This window comes from Anser brachyrhynchus, assembly GCF_964034855.1.
Source record: "Anser brachyrhynchus genome assembly, chromosome: 3".
Lineage (NCBI taxonomy): Eukaryota > Metazoa > Chordata > Aves > Anseriformes > Anatidae > Anser > Anser brachyrhynchus.
In genome coordinates this window covers 52885064-52905825 of record NC_137696.1, presented here as the reverse complement: position 1 = coordinate 52905825, position 20762 = coordinate 52885064, and the positions used below count along the sequence as shown (strand labels likewise).

The 20762-nt window shown below is 36.8% G+C and overlaps 1 protein-coding gene across 1 annotated transcript in view; it reads left to right on the top strand.

The window, feature by feature from the left end:
* Positions 1-428: 428 nt before the first annotated feature.
* Positions 429-20762, top strand: part of PACRG (parkin coregulated) — a 220389-nt gene continuing 200055 nt past the window's right edge. Inside the window, exons 1-2 of the mRNA XM_080584799.1 lie at positions 429-577; positions 746-921. Of these exons, the coding sequence (XP_080440925.1) occupies positions 775-921 (147 nt within the window). The 5' untranslated portion in view covers positions 429-577; positions 746-774. The remainder of the gene's footprint in view (positions 578-745; positions 922-20762) is intronic.

Below are 20762 nucleotides of genomic sequence, written 5' to 3'. Positions count from 1 at the left end.
GAATAGGGGACCCTGACCCCCCAACGCTTCCCCCGGGGGCAGGAGGAAGCAGCAACAGCAGGGCTGGGGGACACAGGTGACCGGGACGCCCGGCGGGGCAGCGGAGGGGCGGACCCCACAGGACGCTCCGCATCCGGGCTCCGCCACCACGGGCGCGCTCACTCACCTATCATGGCGGCGGCGAAGGGGCGAGCTGCAGGAGGGCCACGGGGGGGGGCGCGGGGCCCTCTGGGTAATGTAGTCCTGACGTCCTCGCACCTCACGTGACCTCCAGCTTCTCTCCCCCTGCACGCACACACACACACACACACACACACACACGTTTTAATTAATTTCTGCTAATTTCTGCCGGCTGGCTTAGCGCCTCCCGCGCGCCCGCTGCGTGGGGCTCCTTACTTTGTTTTATTCCACTCTGAGGTTTCTCCTGTGAGCGTGGCCGCTCCCCCCCCACCCCGTCCCCCCCCCGTCATGGCGGCGGGTTGTTGACGCGTTGCTTAGTGACGGGCGCGAGCGCCGGCTCCGAGGGGTGCCAGCCCCCCAGCGGTCCCCAACCGCCCCCGAGCGCCCCCGCCGCGGGGTGAGGCGGGGCTGGGGACGGGGGACGGGGGCAGGAGGGTACGGGCTGGGGGTGGCAGAAGCGGGGTGCGGCCGGCGGGGAAGGGGGGGCACAGGCGGGCTCGGCGCGTTTTCTGACTCGCTGCGGTGCGGTGCCGTTGTCTGTCTGTCTGTCTGTCTGCCCTTGCAGTCTGTCCGTCGGCTCTCGCCCGCCGCGGGATGGTAGTGGAGAAAGCGGCCGCGAGCCCCCCGGCGCCCCTAGGCGACCGGCGCCCTCAGAAGCAGGAGCCGCTGGGGCTCGCGAAGAAGAGCAGGCAGCAGGTGACCGACGGCTTCACCGTTAAGGCCCTCATGAAAAACACCGTGGTACGTGCGCTGCTGGCATACGGGGGGGTCGCTTCACGCACCCTCACGCCGCCGGGAAGCATAGCGGGGTGAAACTGGGGGTGCGGAGCCTGTCAGGGAGCTGGGGGGGGCGGGGTGCTAAAACTTCACCTGGAGTTTGCTGGTGGCTAAACTCACCTTCGGGCTTTACAGAATTACTATCATGAGGTAACAGCCTGTGCCTGGGGAAAGGGTGGTGCCGTACCTTCAAGTGTATTGCTTTGGTGCTGCAAGTTTTCTGTATTGGCAACCCACACTGTTTTAAACTGTCAGCCCATGGAATTACTTGGCTTGCTACCTCACACGTAGCAAAACACTGTCAAATGATATTTTTTTTAAAAGTATTTTTTGAAAGTGTTCTAGTGCTGTCACAGTGTGGAATGAATTTGATGTAAGCATCATGCAGGATGGCAAAGATGTGGAAAAAACATTAATTCTTAAAATAATCTTGAAATACAGCAAAATGTTTTCACATACAATTAGGAGAATACTAGATAGGAAACAAACTAATTTTCCAGCTGATAGTTCAAAAACAAAGAGGAGTTGATCCAGCAAGCTTCATTTTCATTAACAAACCCCATTTCTAATAAGTTTGGAGGTACATGAGTGAAAATACTAGGATCAGGGCCTTTCAAAATGCTTTATATTGTTTTATTTATCTACTTTTATTAGATTTAAAGAACAGAAATAAAAGTTTTAACTAGCACAAAATACAAATGGTCAATGTGTAAGTGGATAAACTAATATGAGCACACATGTATCCTCAAACTTCTGTATTGGACTTTTTTTTCCACACAAATCAAAGTGTTAACAAAGTCTTGCATTCTCACCTTTTTGTGTTTGATTTTATTTATTATTCTATATATCCTTCTGATTGCAGATATGAAATACATCATTTCCCTTGTTTTGCTGTAGCAGTCTTCCTCTTGCAGTCACTGGACTTGTTATCTGTCAGAGCACCCTCTTAAAAAAAAAAGTCCATCTTAAAACAAACTTTAAATAGAATAGAAATTGTATGCATAAGCAGCTTTCTTCATATTAGTAAAGACAAAACATTTTATCTTAATGGAAAGAATACAATGCAAAAACAACACAAGGTGTGTTTTAAAGATTATCTTGTTTTTAACTCTAGAGATGTGTGGAGTAGACTATAACACTTAGTGAGTTTAAGGATTAATTTTGAAAGACATTTCAGTGGACAAAATTCAAGTCATGAACATTTCTATATATTCGTATCTTGATATGTAAAAGATACATGATATAGTCTGGAAGATTCAGCAGTTTCATCAGGGTTTGAAAAATGTATGTGTTTGATTTTTAAAAAAGGAGCCTTTACTTATGAACATAACTAGCTATCACTTTAATTAGAATTTAAGTTTTCTTTTAAATATTTATAGAATTTTAACTTTTATGGTCACGATTCTAACTTGCTAAATATTAGCAGAATCATGGTAATCATGGTACTGTTGTCAAGCAACAGCAAAAAGGCAGATCTACTGCCTTTGGAGCCACTCACTGAATAATGTTTCATGTTGTTTGGAATGGACCTCAGGAGGTCATGTGCTTCAGTATCCCACTGGAGGTGGGAATGTCCCTAGCAGAAGATCAGATCAGTCATAGGTTCCCCTGGCTAAGCTGTGGAACTCTCCCACAGCAGCGATTCCCTGATCTGTCTGGGAACCTGTTTGGTTGCTGCCCTGCCTGCCTGCCCCTGTGGCACCCTGTCAGAGGTAGGGTTAACTGAGTCCTGAGCCATTCCACAGGTTCTGGTCATGCATCCCTAGGAAGCAGTGAAACTGTTGGAGGTCCTGAAAGATTCATCCTGCCAGGGCTGTTTTTTCCAAAAGTTCTGAGCAAGGACAGGCAGCCACTGGAATTATTTCCCTGAGGTCAATGTGCAAGAAGTCAAAATAAAGAAAGGATTTTCTTACTGCCACCCTGGCTGTGCAGAATTGGGTGTTCCTCTTCTCTTTCCCAACAGCTGATGAAATGGAGTGTCAGTTTTATTATGTACTCACTTGTCAGAGGTGGGCATCATAGATGAAGTTGTCATGGAAGGCTTAGGAGTTGATTGGAGGGTTAAAAGCAGAGCAGGCTAATATAGTTAAAGCATGGTAATTCTTTTTAACAGCATGACAAGGCACAGTGTTGTCAGTGACACGTTCAGCATCTCCAGGTCAGGCTATGTGGTACGGATTAATAACCTTTGCTGCAAGCATGCAGTGAGAAGAGCATAGAGTCTAATGGTTTACCATTATGCATACGTGACTGTAAATATATCAGTAAAGGTTCTAGAATTCTTTGATACTGCTTGTGTAAGGGGTGTCTTACTAAGCCATTTTAAGTGAAAGTTGCTGGATAAAGTTTTCTCCAAAGGTCTGCTTTCATAGCCAGTAGTGAGTACAGGAACACAGGCCTCTGGCGACTTTCATAGGATATTCAAGACATTTCTCAGCTTTGGCATATTATATCTAAAATTTACTAATCAAAATACCTTACTTAATAAATATTCACCAAGAAAATTGTTCCTGAACTGAAAGATGTGTTGTATGTTACTGCCTTCCAAAATTAGAAATTTGTATAGCAGTTGAGATTAAGAGCGAGATCCAATAAAGGTCTTCTATACTAACAAGCTAGATACCATGACATTTACGTTTTACTCATTTTGTCCTCCAAGTGGACTCAAGAATGCCATATTACATGCTCACACTTTGAATGTACTGTAGGGGTAGAATTAGGATTATAATTGAAAAATCATATACAGGGTAGCAAGTACAAAAATACCTGTACATGAATGTGGACAGCAGGAAGATATCTCTATTCACTTCTGATTCCCACTGGACAGTTGCTAATTTTTCCTGTTTTCAGTAAGTGTACAAGAGTGTTAGTGCCCCATTTTCTTTAATAAACTAGTGGTAAAAGCACTTTTGCAGGGAGAAAATTTATTATTTAAAGGGAACTGTAGAAAGTGAATTCCAGTCTATCTCCCAACTTTTAAAAGATTCTTAGCCAACAAACTACAAGATTACTGAGGTGAAAAAGATGGCAGAGGAAAAAGTGTATATGTGTCTTTTTGAAGTTCTGTTACTGTGCTGCAAAAAGTTAGGATTCATAGTGCTAGAAAGAGGTAGGAAACTCACTACATAGTGTAGTGCATAGATCAGTCATGCAGTTTTGGAAGCTTGGGTACTTTGTGTCCATCATTACTTATTAGAATGGATCTGATGTTTTTCAAATAGAACTGGAACTTAAGACACCCCCTCATGAGTGCTGAGCCAATAAAGCAACGACATAATTGTCCTTGTTTTTGCTATGTTTTATGAACCTTGAATTCCTTAATATGAAATGCCAGAGGTGCCTCAGAAAAATCGGAGTTATCTTTCCTCTATGGGTTCTCCTTTAGTGACATGGTTGCCAGGTAAGTGGAAGTATTCTGCAGCATATCAATTTGAACTCCTCTGGCCAGAATACTGAATTCAGATCTTCTTCTTGGCTTTGTGTGTAAACCAGTAGGTTTTATGTAGCAGATACCACTATTGCATCCATCCATGTCTCATGAAAGCAGTCAGTAGCTGCTGTTAATAAGGGGCCACATCTAGCCTGTGTGTGAGGCATGAAGTTGGAATGTCTACTAAATTGACCTGAAAGGAGGGCGATGCTGAGAATTGTTTGATTGAGTCCTGGATTAAAGAACCAAATCAACGTATTCAACCTGGGAGATTCTTTGTGATGTGTAGAAACACACCCTCCATTTCCTAAAGGAATGTAATTGCTTGTAAGTAGAAAAAAGGTTATTTAGATTGCAGTTCTGTATATTTATCCCTCTGTTCCTTATTTAGGAGTTTGTATTGGAATGAGGTCTCAGTTTTCAAGGTTTAAACTCTTCTTTGAAACAATTAACAGCATTTTGAGAATAACTCAGAATAAGAGTTTCATTTAACTGTGGAGATAATGTGATTCATTTACATTGTGAAACTTGTGATTTCATATTCTATTCATATTCATCCACACTGTATAACTAAAACTACTTTCATTGTTTACGTTGTAGCATTAACAGTGTCTAATCTGATTTTAAGGCTATAGGAAAGTGCTGTTTGCAAGAAGAAAGTTTTAACTTTCTCCTATAATAGTTAATTTATTGGAAAAAAAACAGTATGGGGGCAAGTAGATGTCAAATTAAAGGCATATTTTAACAACTGTGTTTTTTGAACAGTAGCATATCTATTTGGGGGGAACTGCTCCATTTCAGCAATTTTGTACAATCTACAAGTATATGTAGTGAACACTGTAAGTCAGTTTAAACTCTCATTGCTCTGGAAGGCAGTCTTATATTCTTCCTGTTTCAGGCTGCTTGTTACTACTGCCCCTTACTGTGCCCACATTTGTGCAGTGTTGGCAGAACAGGGAACTGATCCTGATGAAAAACAATGCATCCTGTTCAAGCTAAGTATTGAACTGTGGGCTTCGGGGCTGAGGTGAGCAAAGCTCCTACAGCTACAAAGCTCCTCGTTCCTGCCCTCCTTCCTCCCTGTCCTGACTATTTGCTTCTGTCTCCCCTTTTGCATTTACATTGGTGTTTCTTGCAACTACACAGGAAGCCCCAGCTCTAACAGCTGGTACTGGAGGAGAAACGGGAATGTGTTGCGAGCAGAAGCTGAGTGGGTGGGAATGCCCCTGTCTGCAACGTCACAGTCTTAATTCATTTAAAACCAATTATGAAACCAAGTTTTAGCAGAGTATTTTCACAAGCACAGCAGCATAAATTTGTGCTACATTTGCAAAACGTGGTTTTCATCCCTGGGCATTTATTCTTCCTTTATGCAATATAACTATTCTTGTGGCCATGCAGTGAACTAAACTGGGGTCCTGGTTAAACCTAGATTAAAAGCGCCACTTTGTTTTCCCAGCAGTGCAAACCTGACATACAGTCTGTAACAGTATAAGCTAGCAAATCTGTGGCTGCTACAGCCCTGCCTGCTTCCGCTGCATATTCCTGCCTCCTCTGTGACACTACTCATACTCATGCATCTGAATCAGTGAGGCACTTTACTTGCATTAGATCCAAATGTGAAAAGCCTCAATACATTGTTCTTATTTCTGGAAACTCATGTTCCTTTCCAATTCCATGACTGTTTTTACTGTTTAATGCCCATGTTAGTATAGTGTAGAGACCGTGTTTGTATAATGTTAAAGCACAGGAGAAGCACTAATACATAAGACCATAATGTCTTCTAAGAACCTGTATTTTGTATTATGTTTTCCAGCTGTAACTTATGAGGCTTAATCACACTGCTCTTGATATTTTAAAATACCTTAAGACTTCAAAATCAGTGCTTAATTGTTTGCAAATGTGGGCGAAGGTTGATATTTTTCAGTTACAGTGATGAGGTAAGATTTGTTTTAATATCCTCAAGCATGAAGAAATCATGCTGTTTCATTTATGAAATCTGTTACACACTTAATTCTCCAGTAAATCCTTTTTTAGTAATTCAGTCATATTGAATTAAAATATAATAAGACTTAAAATAGTAAGCAGATTATGAGTTAGAATCCATTTCATGTTTTTGATTGACATTTCATCTGATTGACGCTTCACCTGATTCACAATATTTTAAGTAAGAGAAGACCTTGAATGATTTTAAATTTCATAGCTAGAGGACGTAAATGTAAATTGATTTTAAAGCATGATGACAGTGGTATTTCAAGAGTCCTCCGCTAATCAGATTTTTATGAGCTAATGAATAAAGTATTCTAACTGGAGACAGTTACAGAGACAATTGTCAAATTCTGTCAATTCTGGCATTGGAATTAAACTATTTTAAACTTTGCAACTGAGAACTAATACGAAACAGCAAACATCTGATTAAATTCTTGTGAGTTTATGAAAGAAAAGCTCTTACACGTTTACAGATTCCATACAAGTTAAAATTCTGTAGTGGTTTGAGTATGTGGGTACCTTAGTCTTGTGTTTCACTGAATGAAGTGGGCACTTAGTTTTCAGATGCTTGACTCTAAGTGTCAGAATAAAATTTTTGAAAATAGTTAACAGTAGTCTCAGAACAAGATTCTAAGCACTAAACTTGAGTCCTGGGGAATTATCCAATGTCATCATTTCCCACATGCAGCTGTATATGTCTCTAGAGCTAGCCAATAGAAAAATGTGAAAGACAAGTTAGAAAGCATCTGCCATACAGCCTTCTCACCACCCAGGCTTCAGAAGTTTCCATAGAACGTGCATTTGTATTCTTTGTTTCAGAAAGCTCGATAACTTGATATCTTTTTTTTTTCTTCCATTTTACATGAAAGAAAAGGTAGCTGGGTCAATTCTCTCTATGTGGGAGACTGCTACTTATGCAGAATGTCTTAATCCTACAGTACAAGCAATGGAGGTAGGAAAGGAGAAATAATGGCACCTCTGCCTCTTTTCTGAAACAGTTCTGTGGAGCAAAAACCTTACATAGAGGAGACACAAAGGGTATCGAAGACTTAGCCTGACTGCAAAAGAGAAAACTTGAGCTCTCTATTGGGTGGCTGTTTACTTTAATATTTAGAAGCCATTATGGAAGCAGAAACCACATCTTCTCCTCTCCAACTACTTTCTCTGTGCAATCATGAAGCAACCAAGGCTCATTTCTGTTCTCTTAGCCAGGGAGTCTTAAATTCTTTGTACAGGTTTGCTGCTTTGCAAGGAGAGAGCAATTGTGAATATAACGGGACTTAGGTTTGAAATTGGTAATTTGAGTCCTGTTATCTGGATCTTGATTCTGCTTAGGCTGAGATGCTAAGTTGCTAAGACTCCAGGTGCCGTGATGTGTATCACAGTCAAGTGATCTTACAGAACAGTTCTGTGTATGCCTACAGCTTCACTCACCCAGAAGCATCTGGGGTATTTAGGTCCTTCTAGAGTCAGCACTTTAACACAGGAATTCTTCAGAATGGATTAAATATCACCTGAATTGACCTTACATGTTGCATTTCTGTATGACCTTTTCTCTTGAATTTTAAAAATACTTCTAAAAATGCATCTGTGCTTAATTCTATTGCCGAATTAGACAGCAGTGTTCAGCAACTTATGAAATAACTTCAGAAGCAAATACTATTCAGTAATGGTATTGAATTAATTGTAAGTAGAAGAATGGCCTATGGGGGCGTGCAACACAACAGCAGGTAGGCAAGGATATGCTGCTTGGAAGAGGAAAGGGTCTCACATTTATGCTTGGAAAGCTGTACTGGTGGTGCGAAGCCTCTTGAAGGGAAGGCTGAAAAATTGTGGCTGGAGCAAGAACAGGACAGGGAAAGCCGTAACTGGGGAAAGCCATAGTGCAGAAGGCATATGAAACACAGGTAAGAGGGTAAGAGAAAGCGCTTGCAGTAAATAGATACTAAACTGGAGACTTTGTAGCACTGGAATATCAGTAAGACTGCATCCTGCTTGGGTAGCAGCAACAGGTGCTTATCAGCTGAGATTCGTGCTGCCGCTAATTCTGAGACACTCTGCTCTAACTAATATGCAGCAACTACTGCTGCCAAGTATGCAGCAAATGCTGAGAGGAATCAAGGCATCAGGCAGTGTTTGTAGCTGTCTACCTCGGGATGCTGTCCCTTGTCTCACAGTTTCCTCTTGTCACTGCTGTATCTTAAATGACATTGGGAAATTAAGTGAGTGAAGAAGACAGGAAAAGTAGCATATTGGCATTCGCACTAGAGAAAGTAGTGGAAGAACACTGAGGAAACAGGAAAGGAATTAAATGCCATTCTCCAAAGGGGAGATGTAGATGGCCACTAATCCAATATGATTTCTGCTATGACTGTTCTCCACAAACTTCTCCAGAGATGAGCAGAAGCCAGTTTTCACCTTGTTGCAGGTAGGGAGAGCTGGAGTCCATACCAGGCAAATTGAAGGTGTTTTTATTTTTTATTTTTATTTTTTTACTTTTTCCCTTCTGACACTTCCAGTTAATATTTATATAAAGTCTATGTTTAACAGAAACAATCTGGTAAAGCTTTGAAGGGGGCATGTTTTGTTTTGTTTTGTTTTGTTTCACATGAAGTTTTCTTAACTATTTTGAAATGCCGGTTACTCCAAAGCCAAAAAATAGTAGCAAACAATTCTGTGTTAGTATGTTCATCAACATCTAGACCGTGTAGTAGAAATATGCAGTGAAAGACTGAGTGGTTCCTCCTAGCAGCAGTTGATTCCTTGGTATGTTTGACATTCACGCAAACAGGTTAGCGTAGCTTTTCATTTTGCTGATGTTGTTACATAATTTTTTCTGGAAAATTTACTGCTCTCTGATAACTGCCTTTCTTAGACAAAACATGTCAGGTAAGATGTACTTTGTTGTAAAGGCCCAGCCTGTTGACACAATGTGCTCAAGGCTTCTGTACTAAAGTCTTTTGTTTAATAGTTACATTCTGACTCAGTCAGTACATTACAAATATCATGTCTATTATAGTTGCTCTTTTTTTTTTTTTTTTTGTCTCCGGATGTATGTAAAAGGATTGCCCCTTAGAGTAGTGTAACTTTAGAGTCAGAATAGACCTTCAATAGAACTTCAGTCAGGCCTCTTACCTGACAGTAAGGTATCACCTTGTTTAGATAATAACAGCAGCCTGAATTATAATAGGGCAGTACAGACATAATTTAGCTTTTCATGTGCTTGTGATGGTATTTGTTAATGTGTATGTAATAGTTTGTATGCTTGTCTGTCGGAAAATAAGATTCTTATTAAAAGAAGCAAATTTACTCTGCATCCTTGTTTTTGTAAAGGGTGATGTTAAGACCTTGATAGCAAAATGAACACAGATTTGTTTTCAGTTTAATAACAGAAGTATGTGAATAGCATCACGACTTAAATGAAAACTACTATCATTAGCCTGTTTAGAAGCAGACTAACAGATTTTTATTTTTATTTTTTTGTGATAGAAGATTTTGTATTCTGCAGTAAGTACAAAAGTTCTTCACAAAATGTAAAATTTAAAAATTCAAACGTATTATAAAATACACTATAGATATGAATGTGCAACTCTTGAATGCCTCGAAGCAAGCATGGCATACTGTTGAGTTCCCGTGTAAGAACTATCTGGAGGAAGAATAGTTCTTTAAAATTCTGATTTGATGCCTGTTTCATTAGTCATGAGCATATTACTGAAGTTTTGGTGTTGTTTGTAGACAGTTCATAGTATTCTGCACAAAAGTTGATGTAAATCCAAATCAAAGGGTGCAGTATTTTCTTGCTTGTCTGTTCTGTGTGCTTAAGATATTTCTTAGTTTCTCCATTGTGACATGAACATTTTTATTGTAATGGTTTTCTCAATGTGCATCTTGTTATTGTTACATGAAAAGAAGAACTACTTCTGCATATGTTGCTTGGACTTACCCATTTGTTCTTGAAAATCTTCATGGTTTATGGAATTAAATTAAAATTCCTACTTGTTTTTTATAATATATATATTTTATAATAATGTTTTAGAAGCATTCTAAAAAATCCAAAAGCTTTGAATGTTTCCTTTCGTTGCGAGTCTTAATTGCATAAAAATAGAGAAGATACTTTTATGATCCAAATTTACTATTTCAAGATTGATCATTGTGAACTTATTTAGAAAATGATGGTGGTTCATATTTAAACCTGTAGAAAAAATAAATTATGCCCCACTTTTCTTACTGTGCTATCCCTATTGATTTAACCTGACATTAGTGCTATTGGATATCTTAGTAGCTAAAACTATCCAGGCAAAGGTGCATGTATACTTTACTGACATTGGCAGCCAGATTTTGACCAACCAAAGCTTTTGTTTTTCACAGAACCTGAAAATATGCATTATTACTTCCCAGAGCAAATCTATTGACCTCTTTCTGCAGTTATCTTCTACTGAATTCTCACTTTTTCAGTGACTTCCTTTACTTGTCCTCCAGACATAATTATTTCATACTAGTGGGTTTCTTTTACAGTCATGTTCAACAGGGGTTTTTATTCATCTTTTTTTTTTTTGGGGGGGGGAGGGGAGGAAGGAGGAGTGGGAGTGGGAGCAGAGTAGTTCCATGTGGCTAGAAACCTTTTAGAGTTAGAGGATGTACTTATAAAACTTCTACCCAGACCTTATTAGAATACCCTAGATAATCTTTTTTTTTTTTTTTCCTGTAAAAAATCTCTAAGAAATGAGCTCATTATACTTTTGTGTTGAAGCTTTGTAAGGTATGACTGAAAAAAAAATATTTTTCACAGGAAGTGTACATGTGTTAGCTGAATTTTTACATCTTTTATGCTGTGTTTTACTATCTCATCTCATGCCCTTCTAATTTGTGTATCCTTCATTTATTTTGACAGGTTTTAGATTTATAGTTTAAGGTCAAAGGAACAGTTAAGACAACTCCCACGTAATATAGCCTGTCAAACTCAAAAAGTGATTTCTGCACTAATTGTGTAACTTCTACTTGAGCTAGAGGATACATTTTTTTAGAACGTTATACAACCGTAAGGTAATAGGGTATTAGAGAGTCCATTATATCTGTAAATTATGCCAATGCTTAACTAAACCAGCATCACTGTTAGAAATTTGCATTTCATGCCAATATATAATTACCACAGAATAGTCAAATTTCACTAAGTATTTTATAGTTAGACATCCACATACAGAGAGATACTACCTTTAAAAGTCCACAAAAATATTTTTGAATACTTCATTAAATGGGTTCGAGTTAGAACCCATTTAAGTCATGATTAGATTATGAGCTTCTAGTATGGACATATTTAACCTTTATTGCAATATTTTTATTCAGGACAACAATCCTGTTTTAATATTTTATTTGATACTACCTGGAGGCTTTTGGTCATCATGAAGAATTCAGGCACTGTGCTAAAACTGTATGTGTTATACAATTGTTAATGCATGCTAATGTGAAAAAGCAACTGAATTACAAAGTGCAGTTGTATTAGTAGAAATCAATCAGTTACACATTTAAGCTTGAGAGATGTTTCACAAACTCTTCTGTCATTATCTGGCAAAAGGAACCATTATTACAGAAATTTAAACTGTGTGCAAACAATACCATGCCTACTAATATTAAACAACATTCAGATCTTTGGATATAAATTTTGTTGAGGAAATTACTGGGTTTAAGTGTTGTTTCAGTTTGGATTATCATTTTTCCATCTCTCTCTTACCAGATGGAATTGAATCTTTTTTCTGCTTAAGTGAGAAAACAAATGACCCTTTAATAGCAAGAGAGCAATTCTTCCTCCATTGTTCAATTTTTTATTAGTGAGTAATAGCAAGAGGTGTATTTGGGGCATATATTAAAATAAGTTTGCATAGTCTAGACTGCCATTAATTAATCAATAAACTGCAGATTTTATTTTCAGTTTGGTATTCCATAAGTTGTTCTTTATAAGGTCATAATTGGACTCCATTTAGATCACTTTTTTCCATACTTTATCCTATTTATTCTTCTTCTAGCAAGTGGAATGCTATGAGCTCTTGTTCTTTTACAATACTAAGTATTTTTCATTTTTACGAGTTTTAAGTAAATACTGTTTTAACACAGATAACAGAAGAGGTCACTTAGACAGAGAACATAACTAAGCATTTCTCAGCTTGTAAAATACAAGCAAAATGTTCTGATTGCCAAAACAGCTCCTTTAAAAGTAGCTCCAGCTAAGATGCATATTTGACATCTTCTTGAAATCACAGGTTAGAATTCATACTTTGGACAGGCTTAATACACATCAGCTGACTCTTAACTGAATGCCCTTCCCCGTGGATTGAAGGTAGTCTCCCTTTTGTCAGTAGTTCTTCTAAAGACTTCACTCTTGTGCTCTGGCTCTATTGGACCCAGAAAAGGATAGTTTTGTATTTTGATTATCATGATATGCAGCTGGGAAGCAAAAGTTTAACCAGGTTAAAGAATGCAATATTAAGTCATGTAATTTACCAGTAAGTGTATTGTTCTTTTTTGGGTCCTATTGTTTAACCTTCTGATTTTAATCTAATGGAAATTAAATTTAATGAGAATGTATGACATATTTAAGAAACAGTTCTCAGAAGTTATTAAATGTCTTCTGATAACATACATTTGTAAACATAGAAAGCTAGTAATCATAACACTTTCACAAAAAAGCAGTCATGGGACTGCAACTGCAAAGCTACTAGGAAGACTAAACATTCAGATGTATATTAAACAGACTATTGTATAAAACATTTATGTATTATTAATGAAAACCTGCCTTACAACAATAAGATCTTATAAACACAACAGAATTAAGTGGTAGATAAAATTAAAGGGCATGAAGGGATGAAACAATTGCTTTGTGTATAAACCAATTAAGACAAAACCAGTTTTATCAGTATTCATTAATGTAAAACATTGTTTTGAAATTTATGTAATCTATGTGAGTAAACCTGTGAAATGAGGGTGGTTTTGCTATTTATGTAAGGAAAGAACAATTCATAACATGGAAGTACCACTTAATTTCCCGGCTTTTATGTACCACACTGTATCTTTTAGAGTAATAAAAGGAATTATTCCAAGAATAGGGATTTTATGGAAAAGTACCATTAGAAAGTTTACTTTGTTTTAGAGATAAAAGGGTGTAAGTGATAACGGTAGGATGGTATAATGAGATAATAAATTCTTACCACATTGATAAAAAACATTTTGCATTTTTTTAAAAACATTTATTCAGTGAGCTTTGAGTTCACTTAACGTGGAACATAAATATTTAGCGATAACTTTGATTTATTCTGAGGTACTAAATGAAATGTCATGATGAAGGCTATGGTAATTTCTATAGTTTTCAAGAAGCCAGGATTTTACTCCTGGTATAGGAATTTGTATTGGATACTTAATTTAATTTTCTCAGCGTATATTACTGTTTTTCTTTAGTGTTCAAAACAGATTCACATCCTATGTTAAAATCTTACTTTTTAATGATTAGATTCAATTTTTGGTAGTCCACAGGAAGTGTAACTGATAGCTGAGGGTTTTGACTATGAAGAAGAGTACAGAGTACAGAACAAATATCAGCAAGAAGTCTATTTGCTGCAATGAGACTTCTATTTATGGTGTTTATTTTCTCAGGACAGTATTATTTACTGTCTCCATGCTTGGAGAAAATTTGTCAATAAGGATATAGAAGTTTCCTTAACCTGGGGGGAAAAAAAAAAAAAAAGATGTAAAGATGTTTTTACTAGAGATTTGACTTTAAGTCTTGATATTTTCAGAATTTGTGTACAAGAACCTTGATGGAATGTAAAAAATGACAAAACCTTTCCATTTTCACTTAAATGAGTTTTATAGTTTTAAATGAACCTGCTAAGCAGAATTCTAGGTGGTTACTTTGGAAGGCCTTGTATTTAGTTATCTGAAATGAAAATATGCATGTTATCCCTTAAACTCTTTTTTTTTTTTTTAAGTACAATATAAAGTGCTTGAGAATGATATAACTAACTGATTTTTTTTGAGTCATTCTTGTCATCCTCAGCTACAGTGTTTGCAACATTCCAGTTTGAAAGTGAATATGTAGATAATGACATCAATGTACAACTGGAAAATATGAAAGGAAAGATGGAGAGGGTACGTGTATATATGTGACTGGTGGTGCTGTTTATGTGTTGATGCTCAGTGAAGAGCCAGAAGGGTCTAAGTAACTTAATTTTGACAAGCTCTTCGGTCTTGCTTATGGCATTCAGAGCATGCTAGTCTTCCGGGTAAATAATCTCCTTTCCAGCAGAGCCACACAAAAAATATACATGCACCTAATCAAGCCTCACAGCAGTCATGAGTATCTTCTAATGGTCTTTTTTTTTTTTTTTTTCCCCAGTACCACACTTTTTTTTTTTTCTCTCATTCCAGGAGTTTTTAACAATACATCTAGGTTTTTCACAAGGGCCTTATGACAGCAGTCCATCTGTGTTTGCTGGAGTAAACAAAAGAAGGAATCTGCTAGTTTCTGTTGGCACAGAAGTCTCTGTCTCATAAAGTTCCATGTTAAACAGAGGTAGAACCAATCCTCATAGCATTACACATATAAAAGCTTTCATGGCTGGAAAGAAACCACCCTTCTGAATTGTCTTCAAGCTGACTGATAGGAATTGACCTATCCAGTTCAGGGTGACCGATTCATTTCTGCCAGTCTCCCAGGCAAGTCAGTGGCATGTTCTGACCTTCAGTGTCAAACACTGCTGATAGGTTTAATGAAGTAAGCATGGATATCTTCCTCTTAGCGGTGCCAGAGACGAAATAGTTTACCAGCAGGACTAATGCACTCTGAAAGCTGTTACCAAGTCTGAAAGCCCAGCTGCCCAGATTTAGGTCACTGGCAGAGAATTTGAATTCTGTGGAAGAATATGTTAGCTTTCTGTCTGTGTTTTTTATGGGGGGAGGGGGAGAAAATGGGGTGTTTTTATTATTATTTTTATGATAATTTTGCCAAGAATAAAAGGCTATATTATGTAGTAACTGAGGAGAACATTCAGGCTAAAAGGAGTTTTTCAGTCCACACATTAACACTTTATCTTTCATGTTGGTTTGAAAAATGTGCTTATGTGTGGTAGTATGTGTTAATGATAGAATTTAAAATGACCTCTGGAGATCATCTGGTCCAACTCCTTTACAGGCATGAACTCAGAGCAGGGCCTACCTCAAATTATGCTAGGCTGCTTGGCCTTTTCTTGAGCTGGGCTTTGATTGTCTTCAAGGATGGAAATTCTACATCATGTGTGGATAACCTGTTCCAGTGACTACCTTAATTGTGAAAAAAAAAAAAAGTTATTTTTCTTTTTCCTACTGTTTTCTAATTTCCTTTATTGCAATTTGGAACCACTGCCTTTGGTCATTTTGTTGTGCATCTTGTGGAAGAGCTTCGCTCATCTCTACTATTCCCTTATGCTGGGTGACTGAAGACAGCAGTAAGATTCCATTTATGCTTCCTCTTCTTAATGCTGAACAAACTATTCAGTCTCTCCTCATATTTCAACCCAATACAGGTTGGTCTGGTAACTGCTATTCTTTAGGCCAGCAGTCTACCAGTTTTCCACTCGCCTTGTGCTCAGATTTGCAAATTAAGGAACTCAGAGAAGAGAGTCACAAAACGTGGCTAAGCCTTTTATTAGTTCTCTTTATTTGGCAGCTCTACATGTAAAAGAGAGTAATTTTTTTTTTAGTCCCCAGGTCTGGAAGTATTAGAAGTAATATATACAATAAAGGCCTGTTCAGATGAGTATAATCATTTACACCAAGAAGACTACATACAGTTTTCTCTTGAGTAAGAAAAAAAATTTGATCTGGGCTTTTACATAACCATCATGATTCGTGGATAATATTCCTTCATTCATATGATTGTATTGGTAACCAGCAAAGGATCTTCCCATATCACTACAATTAATACTGTTGTTGTTTTTGTTTCAGAAGATTTTACAGTTTTCTGTGCTTAATTAAAATTTCCTCATTCAGTGCAGTAACTAGGACTCAAGTATGAGTAAATATATGAGTATATATAAATATATATACTCATATAAGTAAATATATCATATGAGTAAAGTAGGGAAGTATTCCTATCTCCAGTGGAGGCACAAGGAGAAAAGATAAAGTAAGAGAATGGATAAGACCCAAAAATCAAATACGTACCTTCTAATCTTTTATGTCTTGTTAGACTATCCTTCTGTAGTGATATGTAAAAATGGTTGGTTGCTTTTAATTCAGGCAGTCAGGAAAAACTGCAGCACTAGGTACTTCCCTGCTAGAATCTACATGCCAATCTCCAATTTTCAGTCAGACCTGGACAACCAGATTCTTCTACCCCACCTTGATTTTATTGTCCTATCAGAACAGATGCCATCAGGGGCTTTGTGGACATTGTGATCACAAATTACAAATTTGTTTTTAAAAATCCTTTTTTTGTATATATATGGCAATCTGTATATATGTATCTGGTGGATGATATGCGGTTAATTATGAAATCACTTGCTGAGACCTCTTTGTGAAGCTGGGAAAGTCCACACATTTGTTTCAATAAACAATCTTTTCAGACATTCCAAAGAGGTAATTCAGTTGTCTTACTAGAAAAATTTACCTGCTACTTCGGTTTAGTAGGGTGATGGTTGGACCACATGATCTTGAAAGTATTTTCCAACCTTAATGTTTCTATGATTCTATGATTCTACTCTTTTATTCCATATTCACACACACACACAAAAAAAGTCTCTTTAACTCACTTGAAGTGTATGGGATGCAGACTGCTAAATGACATTACATGCCACACTATAAGTTTAGCAATGTCTCTATCCATCTCATTAAGATTATGGGTCCATGCATTAATTTATTTCTACATCAACCCCCTGCTCCCTGAGAATAAGAATCAACTGACATACTTTTCTCTTACTCTATAATTTTAAAATCTTATTATCCACCATTTTGTGAAGAGCTAAACAGCACGTCCTATCCCAGCGTGATGAATATAAAATCTATAAATTTCCTTTTATGTTATTATTACTGCTCCATAATCAGTGTATCTTACATCTATTATTCCTCCTGACAGTGTGTGGGTCTTCAGTATTAATTATACAAAATTTCAATTAAAAAAATTTAATTCTTAATATTTAATTCTACTTCCCCGATGTGTAATACAGAAGGAGCGGTGATTTCATTAGTGTTAACGGGGCTGCACAAATTACATTCCTAGATTTTTCTAATATATATTGAACTATTTGAACTTGCTTAGAAATCTCCCAGTTGTCTTTCTCTATTTATATATATTTATTTTATACTCAAATACATATTTCTGTTTATGTAATATAAGTAAAATTTCACCATATTAAGGCTTTTCTTAATATTACAATGAAGCGTTTGAAATGCTGTCTTGTTTTCCTACCAGGTTCAATGTTATTTGGACTGACAGAATTCTATATGTGACAGAAAAGCTGATTTAAAAAGTAACTGGCACATGTAATTTTGAAAATAATGGGATGGTAAATAAGCATAAGTAAATTGAAATCTGTAATGCCTATGTGTTCATTTTGGAATAGAGTTTAGGTTGTGAGAGGTTTACAGTTTAAACAAAAGTAGCTCAAACCTATGGTATTGAGAGTTTATGTTGCACTTCCCAAAGTTGTTGAGATCAGTGGAACAATTCAGTCTGATGTACTCTCGTTGCGCTATTGAGCCTTCTCTGTACAGGTGTCCAGACTTTGCAATTCACCTTCTCTTGCCTGAAATAATCCACAGTTAGAAGAGCTTTGTGAAGAGCTGCAAGGCTTTGGGGAAGGCTTCTGGGGAGAGCTGAGTTTTGCACCATGTGAATGCTAGATATTTTTCACTTAGAACACCAGGATATAAGTTGAAAGAGTTTGTTAACGACTCACTTTTCTGTGTGGAGAAAGACAGATGGCTAGCTGCTACTTAGCTATGTTACTGTAATTATTTTTGATGAAGATCAGAATAAATGTGGGCTGAATATATTGTGGTGTTAGGCTAGAAAAAAAGTAGTTGAATAAATTAACCAGTATCATCGGACAATTCAGTTTTGAGACATCAGGGTCTGAAGGGTCTTGTTTCCACAGACCTAGTTAGTAAACTAAATTATAGCAAATTACTATTTCTATGAGTTATTACATCATCATATACCACATCCTGAAGATGTTCCTCTGTTACTAAGTTCTTGCAGAGTTGAGTGTGTGCTATGCAATGCTGAATAACATTTTTCACAGTGTGTGATTCACATTGGTAATTAGTTCACATTGTATAAACAAAATGTGTATGTGGTTGAATCAGGCAGAATTTAGAGGAAAATCATATTTTAATTTCATTTGAAATCATGTTTAAAAGAAAATTTTAATCATAAAGCAACTTTTCTGCATGTGCAAAATGGAACACCTTTTACAGGTCTCTGAAGTTGCATGGCTACCAGAAAGTAAAAAATTAGGTTATTTATTAAAGGGAAAAGCCAATGATGTGCTATTTTCACTTTTATCATCTCTCCAAAACATCATATTTTTTAAAAGAATTTATTATTCTGCCTCAAATTTCTAATGCATTTTGAACCTTATATAGAAATAAGTAAAACAATAATGATTTAAAATGTAGTTTCTATTATAGAATATGGTCGAATTTAACCGGATGTATAACTAGCGATTCATTGTACTGTATGATAGGCTAATTTATAAAAATTAACTCTAAAAACATGTAATTATTTAAGGGAAAACAGAACATTTCAAGCATCTTAGACTGACGGAAGTGTTTTATTTGTCCTGGAAATGTATTGCGTTTTACCACCATATTTATCCAGGCACTTGAGAAGAATCCCATTTCGGGTAAAAACGGAAGTTAGTTTTTCTGCCTCATTCAGTCTTTAGCTTGTCTGTTAATAAAAAGGCCAGTTATAATGATGGTTTGTGTAGGAACTCAGAAATAAATAGAACCGCCAACCTAACTCAGCAAGCAGTAATCATATATACACAACTTTTTTTCACTGTTGTGGATAAGATAAAATGTAACTCAGGGTAAAAAAGCTTAATATTCTATTGTAAAATATTAGGATGTCAGGGCATCTGGATTTTCTCCAGTGTTGCTGAGGAATTAACTTTTTTTTTCTACAAATCATACAAAATAGTATTATGAGTTTATATATATTTTTAAATCACATTAAACAAAAATATTTCCTGTTCAGCAGAATGTTTATTTTAATTATACTTAATGTAGCCTATAAATAAATATTATATTTACTTAAATGCTCTTACTGTAACATTTGCTTGAGCACTAACTGCTTTTACAGGATTTAAGTGGTGGATATAAAGTTGCATTGACATTTGCTTTGTAAAGCTTTTACATAAGTATTGCATAAAAAAGAAAGGAAGAAGGTACATGGAACCTGATATTTACCCTGGCTTCGTTAATACTATTTTTTCCCAAAAGAATCTAGATTAAGAAAACCACATTAAATCAATTACACCTTTAATGCTTTTCTGTATGCTAAATGCCATCCATATCTCTCAGAATGCTTTTATATTTTAATATTAAAGACCACATTTGTTTGATCTACGTATCTCTGGGCTTCCCATGCAGATTTTCATTTTCCTTGTAGAAGTTGGATAAGCCATATACAAGCATAAGTATCCATTTGAACACAGATCATCAAAGATTTTGGTCTAAATTAACAACTGGTCATGATACTAGGGATTTATCTGTTTTGTCTGTAATCCTGTCATGTTTGATTTCAACATGAGCAAGAACATACAACTTTATGTTGCTGTGGCATGATTTTCACTATAGGGTAGCTACTAAAGTAAGAACTGAAAAATCTGGATGAACAGTTTTGTACTGGAAATTCTAGAAATTCTACTTACATTTCCACTACCTTTGGTATCTGTGTCAGTTCAACTAAAGCTGGTGCAGAATATGCTTACATGTTCTGTGATAACCCTTCCTGACACAATGGATTACCTTTCCAACACAGGTCCATCAGATTTTTAATATGTGCCTCGTTATGTTTAATATGATGCATGTGTACATATTTTATAGAGCGAATATGTTAGTGAAGAGTAAATAGATGTAGTTACACAGCTACTTGCATACAAGTACAGGTTTCTGTACAAATATAAATGTGTGTTCTTCCTTTTACACAGAATTTGTTGTTGTTGTTGACTATGCTAATTATATTTACAGTTAGTTTACTTTGATCTATTTCCCAAATTCCATTTTTATACATTTTGGCCATGTGTTAATTTAAAGCAAACTAATGCATTTTCAGATACATGGATCAAAAAATGTGTATGCATTCTGAAAGCCACTTTATCATTATTTGTTACCGTGCTCAGATATCTAATTACTA